General features: G+C 36.6%; 2 protein-coding genes across 8 annotated transcripts; one reads left to right on the top strand and one right to left on the bottom strand.

Annotated features, from left to right (window-relative positions):
* Positions 1-817: 817 nt before the first annotated feature.
* LOC129235736 (E3 ubiquitin-protein ligase RNF220) lies at positions 818-2,558 on the bottom strand. Its single transcript, XM_054869745.1, has 2 exons — positions 2,094-2,558; positions 818-2,032 (listed from the first exon to the last, which is right to left on the bottom strand). Exons 1-2 carry the CDS (start codon positions 2,376-2,378, stop codon positions 1,154-1,156), a joined length of 1,164 nt encoding a protein of 387 aa, XP_054725720.1. The 5' UTR covers positions 2,379-2,558; the 3' UTR covers positions 818-1,153.
* Positions 2,559-3,647: 1,089 nt separating this feature from the next.
* Positions 3,648-17,286, top strand: LOC129236325 (transmembrane protein 47). Of its 7 annotated transcripts, none has more exons than XM_054870656.1 (6): positions 3,666-3,813; positions 6,585-6,660; positions 11,451-11,637; positions 11,708-11,857; positions 15,770-15,832; positions 15,900-17,286. In XM_054870656.1, the coding sequence occupies exons 2-6, from the start codon at positions 6,610-6,612 to the stop codon at positions 16,058-16,060; spliced, it is 612 nt and encodes a 203-aa protein (XP_054726631.1). In that variant the 5' UTR covers positions 3,666-3,813; positions 6,585-6,609; the 3' UTR covers positions 16,061-17,286. The 7 variants fall into 7 exon arrangements, 3 of the variants coding, with proteins under 3 accessions (XP_054726631.1, XP_054726629.1, XP_054726630.1); XM_054870654.1 differs by lacking the exon at positions 3,666-3,813 and adding an exon at positions 3,820-4,336; XM_054870655.1 differs by lacking the exon at positions 3,666-3,813 and adding an exon at positions 6,105-6,461.
* The last annotated feature ends 1,082 nt before the right edge of the window (positions 17,287-18,368 follow it).

Consider the following 18,368-nt stretch of genomic DNA (forward strand, 5'->3'; position numbering starts at 1 on the left):
CGACAGCGTAGCGAAAATATTTACGAACGGAAGGGAAAAACATACATAGAAATATAAAACGGACTCAGAGAACACGGAATCACGAAAATGACGGATTTCGGTTGGCTTTTTTTGTTGCTATTTTTCATAACATTCGCAAAATGCCGGTCCCCCAGCCATCTCTCATACATTTAAGGGATGTTTGAAAATAACGGGTTGGCTACGAAATATAGCCAATCATAAAGCAAAAACGCTGTAGAAAAGATAAAATTACAAAAACTATTCAATTTCGAGTGCATTTTTTGTTATAATGTTTTAAATATCATTTTATGTGTAAGAACATAAAGGAAAACTCAAAATTGAATATCTTCAATAACTTAGGACTCATTCAGAACAACAGTTCCTCTCCTTCCTTTAATTTTTTAAGCAATTGGTACGATTCAGCTTTTGTTAAATACACTTTCCAGATGGGCTTGGGAAGTTTTTGACGTATTCTTGACATACATTTTTATTTACTTTTTTTGTATTATCCAATGAATTCACCAGTTTTAATTTCATATACATATGTTTGCCTTTTGCTTACCAAAGGCATTACTAATTAAATCGTCGCTTACTCTCCAAAATACAACTATCAAATGATAATTTACCTAATGTACATAGGTACTTACATATATGGAATTGGATAGTATATCATTCGTTTAATTTTACTGTGCCTCCAAAATAACTATTCTGTCAACACATTGCTTTACACGAAGAGCCAGCTTTCACACGTTAGAAATGGCTGCGAAAAATCGCACTCTACTTTTCCAATCTCCCACTAAGATGAAAGAAATAAAAGTTTAATCTGCGTATGTATATACTTGTATAATATAGCTTCTTACAGCTAAATTATGTCTTATATTTTTATTGTAACTGCAACACAGCTTAGGATCTGTTTTCCTTAAAGGCTAAATGTAATATTTTATTATTTTTGCTTATTCGAACTCAATATGGGCGTAAATATGCAAATTTGTAACAAAAAGAAAACTGTTTTTTTAACCTAAACATAAGTGCATATGTATGTATAAAATGTGTCTGGATTTACAAAAATCAAAAACTGTAATTGATTGAATGAAATCGACTTGAAATTTAAACGAAATACACTGGTTATGCTCCTGTCGTTACTTTACTCCATTCACATATAAATTCTACGTAAATCCTTAGGCGTCGTAATCAAATTGCACTGTGGGCAGAGTTTGCGTGTACCCAACGAGCGTAGCCAGCACTCCTCACAATGTACATGCCAACAAGCTACGGAAATTGCTGGGTTTCGATAATCATCCAAACAAATCAAACATTTAAACTTGTTCAGTGCTTGATTTTCGTAATGTCGTAATTTTATTTTGAGTGACTCTATTATCTGCGGGTTATTTTGTTGTTCACTCATAGAAAGTAGTCTTGTGGTGGGAACTTGTACTTCTGTGGATACTACACAGGCAGTTGGGTCAGTCCGTGGAATGCATGCCTCTGTATTTGCGACTATCGCATTCGCGTTTTTTGTGCGACGCAACTCCGCCGCGTTGTTGCTTGAACCAGTTGTTTCTGCAGTGCCAGTTATTAGCCGCCGCATATAGTTTGTTACATCGCTATCTGCACTGTTACCATTTTCCTCCGAAGCGGTGGGCGGTATAACATCTGCTTCACCATACTGAGCCGGTCCGTAGATTTGTGTGTCATCCTCATCAACATTCAAATCTTCGTCCTCTTCATCGCGAGCCTGACTACTGCTGCTGCTATGATTTGTCACAACCTGTCCTATACCGATTGCTGCATAACCGCCTTGCAACAGACTTGAGACCCGTATGCGTTTTTGACCAGCCCATTCGTATTCTTCATATTCCTCACCATCTTCGTCTTCATTGCTTGAACTGCCCCCATCACGCCCATTGATGGTGCCATTACTACGTAGTAGACACTGTTCAACATGCTGTTGAATTTCTTCCAAGCGAAAGCTGACATTGCAAATCGGGCATTTTTGATCGGCTGGTGGTGGCGGGCGTTTACCAGTTCTTCGCTGAAAGCAAATATTATTTGTATCTCTAAAAATTGTGATTATTTATATACTGCCAACAAACCCTTATACGTGAATGCCGATTTCGCTGCACGCGTTGGAATATTGTCCACGGTTTTCGTCGCTCCTCACTAAGCGCCACTGTATTGCTAGGGCTTTGTTGTGTTATTTCGGCAGTGGCTTCGCTTACCGCTTTCATTTGTAATTGTCTTAAACGCTCCATCTCTTGTTCGAAGTGTGCCTTCACTTCATAATGTTGCAGTTTGCATTCACACGTAGGACACTGTAGGTACTCGTCGGCCACACTGCCAGACCTCGAGCGACTAATTGTTTCTGATGTAGCCTCCATTTTTATTGTTGCTAACAACCAATTCTCATAAAAAGCCAGCTCGATTTTCCATAAATATTTCGATTGATAATACAAAACAAAAGTTTAGCTTCAGGATGGTATTAGCACAAACATAAGAAAAAACAACGACACACATACGCACACACTAGAGACGATTTCTTTGTTGACGTCTACGATTGGAAGAATTGACAGTTTCTAGCATTTGACAGTTAAGCCTTCCAATATGGCGAGGTTTATGTGCTAAAAAAGTAGCTTCCATTATAAAGCAATGTTCTAAAAGGAAATAGGGCGCTCCAAATGACTACAATTCCCTTCTCTATTATTATTATTAAAACTAATTCATGAATAATTACCGTGATTCAATAATTAATTGTAATAGTAATTGAATCATGAATAATTACATTTTCTTTGTTTATTGTTATGAGTTATTGTTAGAAAATATATGTACACAGATCCGACTCTTTACTTTCTAAGTGGAGTTCTGGACTTCTTTTCTAATTTTTCGTTTACACGGGACAGTTTTGCAAAGACTATAGGAATACATTCACACCACACTATTTCGCGAATACATTCCCAATTCGCTCACATAATAACAAGGTCTATGGTCCCGCAAATTGTTAATTCAGAAAAGTTTAGTCAATGTATATTTTTTTTTTTCAAATATTTATTACCTTATTTTTCTCTTAAAAGTTAATATTCATAAACCGAATAATAACGTAATATTTAATACTTAACATCTAAAATTTTTTCCTAACCAAGTGTTATCTTAAAACTTTAATATTAAGAATTGAGTATTCCAAACAAAGATATATACATACTCGCAGTGTTTTGTGTTCTGTAGACAAAAACCTACTTTTTTACAGGGTTTTCGGTCTCTTCCGCTAACGAAACTCGACTAGTAAATTCATCTTCCAAAAACCACCTTTTGTTAGCGGAACGGGTCCGAAACTGCACATTCTTGTTCTATTTGAACTTCATTTCAAAATGCCGTTATCAAAAAAGTAATTGAAAATTTTTGCGTTGTTCAAAATGAGGTGTGCTCAGCTATTAAAATTAAAAACAAAATACCTCATTTTTATAGAAAAATTATATTAAATGCAAAAGTGAGAATATATTGCTAAAAAGGTGTCAGCTACTGAATCACAAATGAGTTGAAATTTGCCCGTGTAAACTTTAATTAGTGTGTTAGAACTTTTTTAGACCACGTATTCGTAAGCCACTTTTTACGAATGCAACCCTTTACTGATTGTAACACAACATTGCGGCGAATTCGAGAAAGAAGCAGACAAAGTAGCAAAGTAAAGAAATTTTCTCGACGAAAACGAACACAATTGTTTATGTGTGATCGCGAAAGTAGAAAAACGTCAATTTTTTATAATTTAATTTTTATTTTTACTTGCTAACCTATTAAAGGACGTGTGGTGTTTTTGGAAATGTAAGCGGGTAAAAGTTTTTTGATGTTAAAACTGCATAAACGACGAGGTTTAATAGTACGGTTCGCAAGTGATTCTGTCGCCATTTTGGTGTGTATGTCGTGTGAGCGTATGTGTGTGTAAAAATAGCCATTTGAAAAGGGGATGTCGAGGCCAAAGAGAAACAATGCCAAACTTTTTAGTTAAAACAGACAGTGCTAAGTAGTATTTCAATCCATTAATTACAACAATTTCAAAGTAGGTAAAACTATATCCTGCGAAAAGTGCTACGTTTCCTTTAGTTTTGTGAGCCCATATATGTACATAATTTTATGTACGAAAATCGAAAATGTCTAGCAGAGACGCAGGTGAAGACAAGTTGGCGCAGCAACAGTCGCAGCTGAAACAACAACAGCAATTAGTTTTCAGTAACAATGCAATTGCTAACATAAATATGAGTGGATTTAGTTCTTTCGACAGCGATTCTCTGCCCGAATGTTCAGAGTTTGATTCAGAATCGGTTACTTTGGATTACTTCAAAGAAAGGTACTTTTATATGGTTTCCTCAAAATAGATGGAAAGCTTTGCATTTTGAATGCCTGCCTGGCTTTGCATCTGCAGCAACCACACATCATACATATATGTTTATGTATAAATGTAGGTGCAAATATGTAATTAATAAGATGTGCACATAGTTGCACATCTCATCTGCCTATAACCAGATATTCGCATCGCCAATTGTAAATATTTAAATAGCAAATTGTCTGTCCATAAACATACAAATATATTTTTTTTGTTCTTAACGGCAAAGTGCAAATTATATGATGTTCTATTATTTACAAATCGGATACATATCTATGTATGTGTATACGACTTTTGCTTGTTGGGCTTTGTTTTTGTATTGTTGTTGTTGTTAGTAATCAGCATGTGCCCGCCCTATTTGGCAAGGCTGGTAAAAATTTAGTAATTGTGCAAGAATTAAAAAATTGAGTTGCTACTCTTAAAATAGCAAACAATCATTTTGCATAGTAGATATCTACATGCATACATCCATTTGAAATACTTATTATCATTACACTAAGCTAATTATGAATTTCCTGAAGTGGCCAGAATTATAATTTATTTCGCTTTACTCATTCGTTTATTTGTGCCCGCATATGTGAGCACTCCAAAGTTCTATTTACAGCCTTTAACATAATGTTTGCATACATTGGCATTCCGTTATTTTTTCTACTTGAGTTTCCCTTGTCTTTCTTGTAATTGTTACATTTTATTTATATATGTTTGTTTGTAGATATGTAAATATGAGATGCGGAAGCTGCACCTAATAACAAATGAAGTGGCATAAATTCAACAACGTCAGTTTGCCCCTCTTGTTCATTTCTAATTTACATATTCTCTTTTGTTTTAGCACGTTTGTTTGGATTAAATTTTCTGTGACCTTTTGTAGGGCCAACAAACCTCTCTTTGGGCTTTTATTCGCTCTTTATAGAGCAGCTGTTTAATGTTTCTATGATTTAGGGTGCGTTAACGAATCATTAGCCAAAGAACTTGACATGCATAACACGTTTTCATAAAAGAAAAAAAAAACCAAAAGAAAAAAAATTCTATATACATATATAATTGGCGCATACTTCCTTTTTTCGAGTGTTTGGCCAAGCTCCTCCTCCTATTTGTGGCGTGCATGGGGTTGTTGTTTCAAAAATGGAACGATCTACAGTTTTAAGCCGATTCCGAAAGGCAGATATTTTGTATGAAGAGCTTTTTCATGACACAAACATACTTGGAGGTTTGCCATTGCCTGCGAGGGGCGACCGTCATTAGAAAAAAACTTTTTTTATTATTTGCATTATTATATGACGAAATTATGATGGACAGATAAACAAAAATCAGCTGAACAACGCTCGCACTCACTTCGTAGAGTCTAGAGAACGCCACATATATACCTGGTCAGAGCAAAACAGTTCGAGAAAAGAAATCGAAAATTTTACAGCTCTGGCGCCGTGCGAAATAAATGCGCCATTATTACGCGAAAAGAAAACGCCATAAGTTCCCTTTTTTCTCTTGAAGTTTAAAACTGTATAACCACAAAATCGGTAGTATTTATGCATACATGTTTTTTGTGCCGGAATTGAATGCTATATTTATGAGTATATTTTGAGTTCCTATTTTCGTTACTGCATGGCTAGTAAATGTATCGCCAATTTCGAAATTGTTTGTACATGCAATACGAGTACAATAGATTTTATTCCATACTAATCGAATGAATTTGTTCTTATTTCACTTTTCTCTTTCCCCAAAATTAACAGATTTTAAGCAGCAAACAAGTAAAACGTACGCATTAAAAATTAAAAATAAATATTTAAGTGCAAATTTTCGGAACAAAACGCACAGCAAAATTGAAAAACAAAAAATTGTGTGCAAAAAAGATAACAAAATATATTATAAAGGAAGAGTTGTACATTACTATAAACAGAAAAATTTAAGGGAGCAGTAATTGAAAAGCCAAGAGGCTAATGAAGGAAGGTTGAAAAAAGAAGTGAGGGTTAAGCCAAATCAATTGGTGGTTCATATAAACATCTGTTGAGTTTTAACGCTTGTGTTGTTATTTTTGTTAGGAGGGCCCACTAACACCCTGCTACTAACAAACACATACATATTGACTTGATAGGTACGTATTATTAACCGGCCTTAATAAGAGCGAAAAAAAATGTTCCTTGTTAAATAGTTCAATTCATTCATTCTTTTAATATTATTTGAAAATAATGTATCTTTATATCTTGTTTGTGTACAGCTCGCGACGCCCCTCACCATCAAAAATGGCGCCCACAACAACTATTGAAACAATAACAATCACAAGGCCACTCAAGGTCGGTATACAAACTCATACAGCCGTGGAAAGTACTTAAGAGCGATACCATTTGGGACTTTTTTCAATTAAATAACTTAAATGTTTTGCATATTCGGTTTTATTTTGTAAATTTAAAATCTTTTCATCAGTACGAGTATCAGTCTTTTTGTCTAATAAAAATATACTATATACTTTTTTCCATGAAGGATCAGACTGCAAATCCCACAACTGATCCGAAAACCGAATCGGATGACACCCCAAAGAAGACTGTTGCGGATAAAATCCTGCAGAAGAAGATAAAATCGGGATACAAAAGCTCAGTCAAGTTTCTTGAGAAACTGAGCAAACGTGACCCAAATTCGCTCTCCACACGAGATAAGGCGCTGATGAAGAGGCATGCATACAACGTCCGGAAGTGTGAGAAGCTGCTTGCTTTGAATACGACGGTAGTTAAACGCGAAGCTCCCAGTCAAGACAGCCAGAAAGAGATGAACGAGACTGCATCTCCTTTGCAAAAGCTGGAACAGCCTTCCAAGTCTATGGCCTCAGTCGAAACAAAGCCTTTGAAAACGGAGAGTGCCCTCGACTTGAGTCCTTCGACTTCAAAAGCTGCAGCTTTGGCAAGAAAAACAGCAGGCACATCGCCAAAGCGCCAAAGATCCGACAATAATCCGGTGTTTGAGAACAAGCGTATGAAGCCATTTTATAGCTTAACCTCGCCACCGGAACTACAAGTAGCTATTATCGATCGTGGTCAGCGGGAAGGCAAAATCAGAAACGATAAATGGCTACTAGTGGAAGAGAAAATAATGAGATTTATTCTCACACAGATCGCTCAAGGCTCTAAAAACAAGGTCTTGTTTGATGGCGTCAAGTGGCACAAGGGAGTCAAGGTGGTCGGATGCAGCAACAAGGAGTCTTTAGAACTTCTTACATCTTTTATTCGTAGTCTTGACGAAATGTGGCCTGGATGCAAATTGGATGTGGTGCCGTTCAAGGATGGACCTTTTCTAACGACCGTGAAGATGTGGATCCCACCTCCATTAATGGATGATGAAACTACCCTCTCACTGATAAAAGGTCAAAACGAAGAGGTGCATCCCGAAAATTGGACCATAGTGAGAAGCCATAAAAGTTATAAGGGAAACGGCAAAGATATATGGTTGAGTATTAGTCAACGATCGGAGCAAGTCCTCAAAGACCTGCACGGTCAATTGAGATACGGAATAGGGCATCTTAAAGTGTTCCTACCTGAAGAGAAGAATAAGAGCAGCAATGAAACCACAGCCGCTGAAGGTGATGCAAATTAATTTGCATCACTGTAGAGCGGCAACAGTGGACTTGCTGCTCTGTAAGGAGGAGGAGGCATTAGGGGAGGGCTCTAGTATATTAACGTGGACTGTGCAGGGCAAAGTCGCTGGCCTTGACAACCCCATTTATAAGCTATTGGTTCCTGCTACTCAAGGTAAGATAAGAAATTACATTTTGGTTAGGAAAAACTTTAATGGTATGTTAATTAACAATATATTTCTCTTCCCGCAGTTTTGCATCGCAGACCTAGAAGAAGGCCCCAGACTTGTGCTTACATTAACGTACCTACCTTTTGAAGAAGAAGACCCGCCATCGCAGGCTCTCCGAGACCTTGTCCCATGGATCAGTGCGGGGAGTCTGCACGTGGTAGTAGGTTACGATGCAAATGCACACCATTCGACATGGTATAGTAGCGATATAAATAGACGTGGTGAGTCTCTTTTGAATACTTACTCTCTACTAATCTTGATATATGTAACCGGGGTAATCATCCCACATACTATAAGAGGATTAGGGAGGAGGTTATTGATATAACCTTAGTCTCAAATGTAGGCTCATTCAGGGTTGACAACTGGCACGTTTCGCCAAAGTGCTCTTTTCGGATCACTATAGAAACGTGTTCACAGTCAACATAGAACAATCTAAACGACTTTCCTATAGGAATCCCTGAGGGGCAAGTTGGATAAAGTTCTATAATCTTATGGCTAAGTTAGATCCCCCTGAAGACGAGGAAACAACTATCGTTTCCAGCTTGGAAAATAACCTCAAATTGTTGACATGTGCAACAGATGAAGCTTTTCGCAAATCTCGTTCAGGAAGCAGGCCTCCAAAAAATGAACTAATTAAATCCATGGTGGATCAAAGAGCTCAAACTACTAAGAAGACAAACAAGAAGGCTTCACAATGCAGCAAAGGCGTCAAAGGCGACAGAAGTTTGGGATTGCTACCGAAATAGTTGCAATACTTTTAAGAGGGAAATAAAGAAAGCAAAGGAAGAATCCTGCCGATTGTTTTGTAAAGAATTGGAGGACACATCTGAGTTCTCAGGACTTAGAAAACGTCTCTCCAAGGATCCCCGCAAACCAAGCAGCTTCACAAAAACAGGTCAGGAAACACTTGAATATCTCATGCAAACACAATTCCCTGTATGTGAAGAATGGATAAATAGCGTACAAAGTTCTAGCCCTTCTGGAATTCAAATGAACTTGCAAGGGAGAGTAAGGTAACCTGGGCGGTAAACTCCCTCCAACCCTACACGTGAGGAGGACCGGAGAAAATTATACCAACGATGTTGCAGCTGTCAATAGGAACGATAAATATATGTTTAGTTAAGGTCTTTAGGGAATCCCTATCTTCAGGGAGGAAGGTTAGGGTAATCTTTATTCGCAAAGCAGGGGAAAACGGGTCTTAATACTGCGAAAGATTTCAGATCAATTAGTCTCTCCTCGTTTTTACTCAAAACATTAGAAAGATAGATTCTAGATCTATATATCAAGAGCACGTTTAATACCGAGAACTTCAGCAATGCCCAAAATGCTTACCAGAAGGGTAAGTCTATAGAAAGAGCACTGCACGAAGTTGTTGGAACAATAGAGAAATCTCTTAAAAATAAGGAATTCACTATGGTGGCTTTTTTGGATATCAAAGAAGCGTTTAATAATGTTGAAACCTAGTCCTTAATGAATTGCTATTACCATGAGCAAGAAAAGGTGCTTATGCAGACGATGTAGTCATACTGATGACAGGGAAGTTTCTCTCGACTATGAACGGGCTCATGCACTCATACAATCAGCGTTAGGGGAACTCTCTAAGTGGGCGACCTCAAACGGTCTTATGGTTAACCCAGTCAAGACCGGACTTGTTCTGTTCACTGAAAGATATAAAATCCAGAGTTTTCAGTTACCGTCTATAGATGGAGTAACACTAACTCTATCGAACGGAGCCGGGATTAAGGCAACAGGCATGCTAAAAGAAAACACGCACGTTCATGCATCAGCTCTACTATCTGTGGAGCACTTGCAAGACGTATCGAAAACAGACTATCTGGTTCCAAAATAGATTTGAACAAAGACTATAAAATACGAATACCCGACAGAAACAATTGACAGACCAGAGTCATATCAGATGATTCTCCATATTTATACCGTCGGCTCGAAGGTTGACAATGGCACTGGTTTGGAAGTGTTCATCAAATATTCTTAAATTGCTCCTTTAGACTCCCAGACTGGTGTAGAATCCTCCAAGCTGGGATCTACGCTATAGACAAAGCAGGAGAAGCGATAAGACTAATGGATTTACCTCCAGCAAACCTTACCATTTTTGTTGATAGTCAAGCGGCGGTCAAGGTACTCGCCTCAACGCGCATCAATTCATCGTTCAAGATGTGTTAAGAAATATAGGAGGTCGCTCTCGCTTATCGAACAACACAATACCACACTTTGTTGGATCTCCGGCCACTATGGAGTGGAGGGAAATGAAAGAGGGGATGAGTGTCCAAGAAAAAGCTCTGAGCTTGGCTTTCAGCGAGTGGTAGAGGGCATAAGCATTCCATGAACTATACACTGCGACTGACTTGACGATGGATGTCAGCAGCATGATTCCTGGGATCATGTTTTGACAATCTAATGATCATCCTATTAATCTGGCTAATGGTCTTTCATGCTTTCTTTTTCTGGAAACGTTTTCTGCTGTTTTATACTCAGAAAAATATCATTTAAAATCATTGTTTTTGAAATAACACCGTAGAATAATCTGGTCTTTTGCAACTCTATGATAACTTTTCGAAGAGCTGGTGTGCAATTTCTCCCTCTCGACATTATTGAATAGTTTCAAGTAAAATAAAGTAATGTAGAAAACTCCAGACCCTTTATTTTTTACTTACTTACCAGTTACAATATAAAACAGAAAATAATTCACAAAATTTTGGACGAAGACTGAATCGTTCTTTAAGTATATTTCTCAAAAAGATTTCAGTGCTCCTACTAAAACGTAAAAAATCAATGTGAACGCTTATAACGCAGGATAACGCATTTTAATGAATGTAATCACATATAATATATTCAAGCACAAAAAGTACCGTTATGGCACTGTGCTTGATAAAAGATGCGCCAACGGTTGCGATTGCTAACGCATCGTTCTTAAGTATTTTTCAACGGCTGCAAATTACCACATATATTTTAATAACTTTTTGTCAATTGTTTCGTTTTCGTATTTTGGTTTTGTATATCTCAAGGCCTGTTTAACAGACGACCAGAACTGAATATTCCTGAAGTTGGCTTCAAATTGAGATCGAAACCTCCTCGAATGCACAACGAATAATAAAAGCAATGTGTTTTTATTTTGTTAAACCGGCCTTGAGCTCACGAAATGAATTAAAAAAAACTAAATAATTTTTTGGTATGAATATCGCTCTTTCAATCAAGTAAAAATTCTTGAATTTGAAAATACTTGCAACTGAATTAATTAATTTGGTTTTGCAATATTCTTTCGCATCTGTAGGTCATTGCATTTATATGCGGTGTCATCGTTGTGATACTGATGATTATGGCATTAGCTTCCACGGACTGGTTAATGGCTGCTGGCTGGCGCCAGGGTCTCTTTGTGCACTGCATTGAGGAGGATGTTGATTCACCGTTGCCATTCAACTTGCACGATCCGCCTGGTTGTTATGCCAGTCGAGATGTGGGTAAGTAGGCTGTTGTCAGCTAGTTTCGAATTTAACGCCTTTCGAATAAACGCTTTTTATAATATTTCAGCTTACATCAAGGCTACTGCCGCTTTATGCATAATCACATTGATAACAGACGTTATTGCCACCATACTCACTGGACTGGGTTTGCGAACACAGAATCACAATGTGAAATACAAATTCTACAGAATTGCTGTGCTGGTGATGCTGTTGTCATGTAAGTCAATAAATATTATCATACACGTGACTTTAGGTAAAATTTACGCTAGAGTGGGTAAGAAAGTAGGACAGAAAGTAATCAGTTTACAAATGCATGCAACAAACCGTCTTTCCAAGTATCCAATATTATAGAGTAAGAAGAAGACCAAGTTAGACATACCCGTCACCTTTCATTATGGTTATTTATGAAGTATGCAAAGTGGTCCTATTGGGGATGTGTGGTGTTACGACTGAAGTCAGGTGGAAACTTACTGGCATCATGCGTTGATATCTCTTCCTTTTCCACAAGTTAAGGTGCTTAAGGGCCTATTATTGTAATTTATTTTCTGGCATTAATAATTCGAATTCAAGAGTTAACGTATGTACGTCTCTAGAAACTTTCTCACTTTCTCACTTCTTCAATATAACGAACCAAACAATAGCCCCTTATAAACGGACTATTTGAAGCTGTAAAAGGAGTATGGAAAGGCATAGCAAGATGTTATTGATAATTTAATATCTTTAGTGCCTAAAAGATGCACTGCATTAAACAATAATAAGGGATTTTCTGCAAAATATTAACATAGAAACGTATTTGTTTACGCTTCAGTTTTGTCCATTGAATTTTTGACAACTTTTTTTATGTTAAACTTTTGAAATAAAAAAATTGGTCATAAGTATGTATGTATTGGTCATAGTATATTTCTTTATTTTTTATTTATTTTTATTTATTATTATTAAAGCCAAACATACAACCATTGGTTATTTTTACAATGATTGACCTTAAGAATAGTTTACATAAAGGATTAACAGTAAAATTAAAACTAAAATTACAGGAAGTAGTAAAGAAGTATAAGTTGAAGAAAAGTTTTAAAAAAAGGAAAGTAAGGTAAAAATAAAAGTAGTAGGAGTAGGGATTGACGGCCGCCGTAGCCGAATGGGTTGGTGCGTGACTACCATTCGGAATTCAGAGAGAGAACGTCGGTTCGGTGAAAGATCAAAATTAAGAAAACGTTTTTCCTAATAGCGGCCGCCCTTCGGCAGGCAATGGCAAATCTCCGAGTGTATTTCTGCCATGAAAAAGCTCCTCATAAAAATATTTGCCGTTCGGAGTCGGCTTGAAACTCTAGGTCCCTCCATTTGTAGAACAACATCAAGACGCACACCACAAATAGGAGGAGAAGCTCGGCCATACACCCAAAAAGGCTGTACGCGCCAATTATATATATATAGAAGGGATTAATTGGAAGAGATTTAAACAATGTGGAACCATTTGAGTACATTCAGCAATTTTCGGCAAGGTAGCGAAGCAATTTATTTTTGAAACACGAGCTTTCTTTTATACGTTTAATTTTGTAAGGTAAGGTATTCCAAAGACGGACAGAGACACAAAGTATTGACGTTCAGTCACCAATCAACTGTATTTCATCGGGACTAAGTTTAACAAGCGGCAGGATTTTGAAAACATAAGTCGATCTTTGAGGTATCTGGGTTCCTTAGTGTTTATGATCTTCTGTAGTAAAACTAAACATTTAAACCTAAGCAAGTCGTAAAAGGATACGGAACCTTTTTTTTATCAGAAATATCAGGTCAGTCCATAAGTTCGTGCGTATTTAACCCATAATATCACTTTTGTACGATTTTGGCACGCAAAAAATTATTCGCGGAATATAACGGAACTATATATATTTTCTTTGATTTATTGTGCATTCAACAAGTGATTTTAATCGCGGATAGAACCACTCCGACGCCTTTCTTGAACTCATGGAAGCTGAGCCCAATTTGACAGTCGATATGATAGCTCAGAGATTAAATTCATCGTATGAAAGAGTTCACAGGCACCTGGTTCAATTGGGAACGGTTTCAAAGCTGAGAAAATGGGTTCCGCATAGACTTTCCGTCGCCAACCTTCAGCAGAGAGTGAATGTGTGCTCTCAGCTGCTGCAACGGCTTGAAAATGAAAGTTTTTTGAACCATATCGTTACTGGTGATGAAAAGTGGGTCCTTTAAAATAATACTGTTCGCAAACGCCTATGGTTAGATAAAGATCAAACACCAGAACCGACCCCTAGAGTTGGCCTTCGCCCCAAGAAGATTCTCCTGTCTATTGGTGGGATATGGCCGGTATTGTTTATTATGATCTTCTGGAACCAAACCAGACGTTAACTGCTAATTATTATTCCCATCAGTGAATAGATGCAAAGTTTCGTTTCACCACGACAACGCAAGACCTCATACCGCAAGGCAAGCTGAACAAGTTCGGATGGGAGCTAATGCCGCATCCACCATACTCTCCGGATATTGCACCTTGTGAATATCACCTTTTGCGTGGACTTCAATCCCATATGAGTAACAAGAACTACTCCTCAAAAGAAGCTATAAAAAGGGATATCGAAGCGTATTTTGGATCCAAGGACAAACAATTTTTTAAGCAGGGAATTAAAAATTTGTCTAAACGTTGGGCAGACATTGTAAATAATGAAGGAAAATGTATTATTGATTAATAAATACTTTAAACATCTTTTTGATTAATTTTAAAACCACCTTTAAAAAACGCACGAACTTATGGACTGACCTGATAATTTGAGAAAACCAGCTATCGCAAAATATTCACTAGAGGGTGCTATAGTTTTGGGCAATACTGTACGCCAAGTACCGTTGACGCAGCACCATTTCCTTAAAGTTTATGCGGAATATTTCAAGCTGGGACAACAATAGCGCATAGGACAAAGTAAAATACTTCTCTCCACAATTTTATTCCCTGGATATAAAAAAATAAATAAATAGTTGGCGCGTACACTTCTGTGTATGGCCGAGCTCCTCGTCCTATTTGTGGCATGCGTCTTGATGTTGTCCTACAAATGGAGGGACTTACAAGGGATTTCCTGGATATGGCTGTTGTGATAATTATCTACTTCCAAACTAAAAGAATTGGCTTAGGAAAACCAGTTTTAAGTTAAATTAGAGGCCACAAAATTCATAGCCCTCTAAGTATAAATAAAATGATTTTAATGGAACCTTCTATAGAGAATGATTTATTTTTAAATTTCAACTACTTTTCAGCCTACAATCACAAAGAAACATACTCGTATTTTCACATTCGGTATAAAAAAACGCTGTACATATTAAATAAGGGCATATTAAATCGTGTTAAAACAAAACAATTCGTGTAAAAAAATACTTTTTTTCTTTTTAACTCGTGTTAAATCCAATTTTGTGTAAAAAAAAATCGGGTAAAAAGAGAATTTACTTATCAATCTCAAAATATAGGCTACCCGAATCATCCATTGTTCGAGGGATGCTGAAAATATTCTGTTAGCTCAGTGAATGTGGGGTCTTCTCCTATACAACTTCACGTAACTCAAATCGTGTCTCTTTTAATACGAAGTTCACCATAGAAAAGAGGTAGAAGTGGCATGGCACAAGATCCGGCGAATAAAACACTGGGATGTTGTACTTGGCTGAACACCTCCAGACTATCTTCACGCTAAACAGCGTGTGGATGCTGGCTTTTGGCGCATTCGTTTCTCTATTCGAGTGTCAGTCTCTTTATTTATTAGCTATACCTCAAATACATTTTTAACCCTCCGTTGGTGGCCCGGGTCTTTTTCGACTATGGTCGTGAGTTTAACATGTTTCTATTATAGCTAACGATTTGAGCTTCCAGGTAAATTTAATTTTCTATCGATTTATGGATGTAACCTTTTAAAAAGGATCTTCGAATAGGACGAAAAGAGGCCAGACCCGAGTGCCCAACTGAAGTTTTTAAAAAAGGTGTCCAACTGAGGGTTGAAATAATTGATATGAAATTTATGCATTCTGTATAAATACCAGGATGTATTCTGTACTTCACAACAAAAATAATTATCACTTTATTTCACTATGCCTAATCAGTAAGTTTAACAACAATGCTTTTTCATTTAATTTTTAGTACTGGCTGTTTTGTCTGCACTTATAATATATCCTGTAGGCTTTGCCGGAGAACTCAATTTGGGTAAGTTACAAATAATACTTATTTAACTGTTTTATTTTTTTTTACTGATTAACTTTTTTTACTGCAGCGAATCGGCCGATTTGGGAATTCGGTTGGGCCTATGGTGTTGGCTGGGGTGCAGCTATCTTCCTGTTTGGAGCCGTTGTGCTACTGCTATGCGATAAGGAGTCGGAGGAGATCTATTATAAGGAGAGAAAAATTGTACATGAAAACCAAATGCGCGCCTAGGCCAGGCCGCACGACCTGCCTGACGTCGTTCTTTAGATATTTAAGTAAATTATGCGATTTCTACTGATATAATACTACTAACTACTACTATTACAAGAACAACAAAACAAAAAAACTAAATTCAACAACATCAAACCGTAAACAGTAGGAAATGAAAGCAAGCAAAAAGCAAAGAAACTAAAACAAAAAATAACAATAACGAACAAGAAGAAGAGGAAAGCAAAAATAGTAAAAAGAGTTAGAACTTCTGTAATATTGTCATCATTGCCGTCAACCAGAAAACAATACTACAAACACACAGTGAAAAAATGAAGGAGCGCAGTTAAAAACAAAGCAAAATCCGATCGAAAAAAAATTAAAACCAGCCCCAATCAATACATATACAAACATACAACCAAAATACACATACACGCGCATCAAATGATAATCGCCCACTGTCACGCATACTTACGGCAGTAATAAAATTTGGCTTTTCAATATCCCAAAGCATATTAACAAAAAAAAGAATAAAAATAATAACAAGTAAAATGAAAAAACAACAACAAAAGCTATATAAGTCAAAGGCACATTTGATATTTAATAAGCAAACGCAGAAAATTGTAGTACACTTGCATACATACAGGTGCTTGTGAAAATCTGATTACCGTTATATTAATAATACATACATACATACGTGCATATCAAACTGAAATATTACACAGAACTGAACAACTTAGTTCCAATTAATGGCGCATTTCAACATATTATTGACACGCATTGATGGCGACGTTTCACGCAAACATATATACAAACATACATGGCTACTCGAAACACGCAAACACTCATACATTTGTCATACATTTGGGTGAATGCATTTTTATAATCACTTTTACAAGTCCATACATATACCTACTACATAAAAGCATACATGTATTCATGGTGATCGTATTTAACCGTTTAGCACTGCATACGTATATACCTACAAGCATATATCTATATATACATGTATTAATCGTACATATACATATGTATTCATTGTTTCCATTCTCTTCAAATATACATACACACACATATAAATATATAACATAATGTCACACATATGTAACTGCTTGACAAACCTTTTAATCATCCTTAAATCATCCACACTTCGTTCCACAATCCCACAATTATTATTTTTTGTTTGCTTTTTTTTTCATATCCATATCGGTGTAAACTCCATACGAAATAAAGAAAATTAAGTAAATGAATATGGATCGTACCGTGAATGTAAGAAATTCTAATTAAATATAAGCGTAAAAAATTGTAGCGTAAAAGGCTAACCACAAAAAATGCAAACAATTAAAAAAAAAAGTATTATTAAAATACAAGTAAAATGTTAAAAGAAAAATATTTTAAACAAATATCTGGAAAATCAATGTAAATTCACGCTCATGAACCTACCAATTCACACCAAACCAGCGACGATGAATACGTGAACCGAGTCATATATCAAGTCACAAGCAAACACACACCCATATAAATATAATTAGCCTCCACAGATTACATACATACACTACAGACATACATGCACACATAGATTTACAAAAAAAGAAACAAAAAAAAAATCAGGTAGCTATATTTTGTTTTAAGGCAAAGAATATGATGCTTCCTTTTTGTTGGCTTCAAACAAGAGCAAACACGTTAGGCTTCGTTGATCTTCTAAAAAATTAGAAATAACAAAAATTACATCGAGGCATTAGAACGCTCCTTCGACCGCGTAATCTGCAATATGCACACAAACTATAATTTCATGTAAATATCAGCTAACACTTGAACAGCTGCTGCGCGCGCTCGCAACATAAAGAGCAGCCACTGGGTCGACGAGACCACGGCAGTCGGTTCTACGTTACCGGAACGACCCGTATTTTTATACGCCCAAGGACTGTCACTACAGCAGCATTTCTCGTAATTGCATGGGGAATGTTTATGCTGCTACAACAACAACAACAATGAGACCTAGTGAAGCATCTTGGTGCAACCGCTCTTCCCAGGAAATGCAGTTTTAATATTTTTAGCACTATCGTTAAAAAGTTCTGAGGGGACGGACTTATAATGCATACTTAAGTTCTAGATAAGCAAAATCTTAATTGAGCACAACTTGAATTTTTTGGAATATTTGCTTTACATAGCACCAACTTGCAGATTGAAAAATATAATACGCGAAAATTCTTGGTTTATGTATATGCTTCAATTGTTAAAGGTTTGCTCATTTGCGACATTAGATTTCGGACGCTCCCTTAAAAAAGGTCGCATTTAAGAAAGGCGAGAGAAGTGGAAAAAGTAAATACCA

The sequence above is a fragment of the Anastrepha obliqua genome, chromosome 1 (assembly GCF_027943255.1).
Source record: "Anastrepha obliqua isolate idAnaObli1 chromosome 1, idAnaObli1_1.0, whole genome shotgun sequence".
NCBI classification, from domain to species: Eukaryota; Metazoa; Arthropoda; class Insecta; order Diptera; family Tephritidae; genus Anastrepha; species Anastrepha obliqua.

Coding starts and splice junctions, on each gene's coding strand:
- LOC129235736 (XM_054869745.1), bottom strand. CDS start 2,378: ATGGAGGCTACATCAGAAACAATTAGTCGCTCGAGGTCTGGCAGTGTG. Junction 2,033..2,093: donor ATCGGCATTCACGTATAAGG/GTTTGTTGGCAG, acceptor ATTTGCTTTCAG/CGAAGAACTGGTAAACGCCC.
- LOC129236325 (XM_054870654.1), top strand. CDS start 4,140: ATGTCTAGCAGAGACGCAGGTGAAGACAAGTTGGCGCAGCAACAGTCG. Junction 6,661..11,450: donor CAATCACAAGGCCACTCAAG/GTCGGTATACAA, acceptor TCGCATCTGTAG/GTCATTGCATTTATATGCGG. Junction 11,638..11,707: donor TTATGCCAGTCGAGATGTGG/GTAAGTAGGCTG, acceptor ATAATATTTCAG/CTTACATCAAGGCTACTGCC.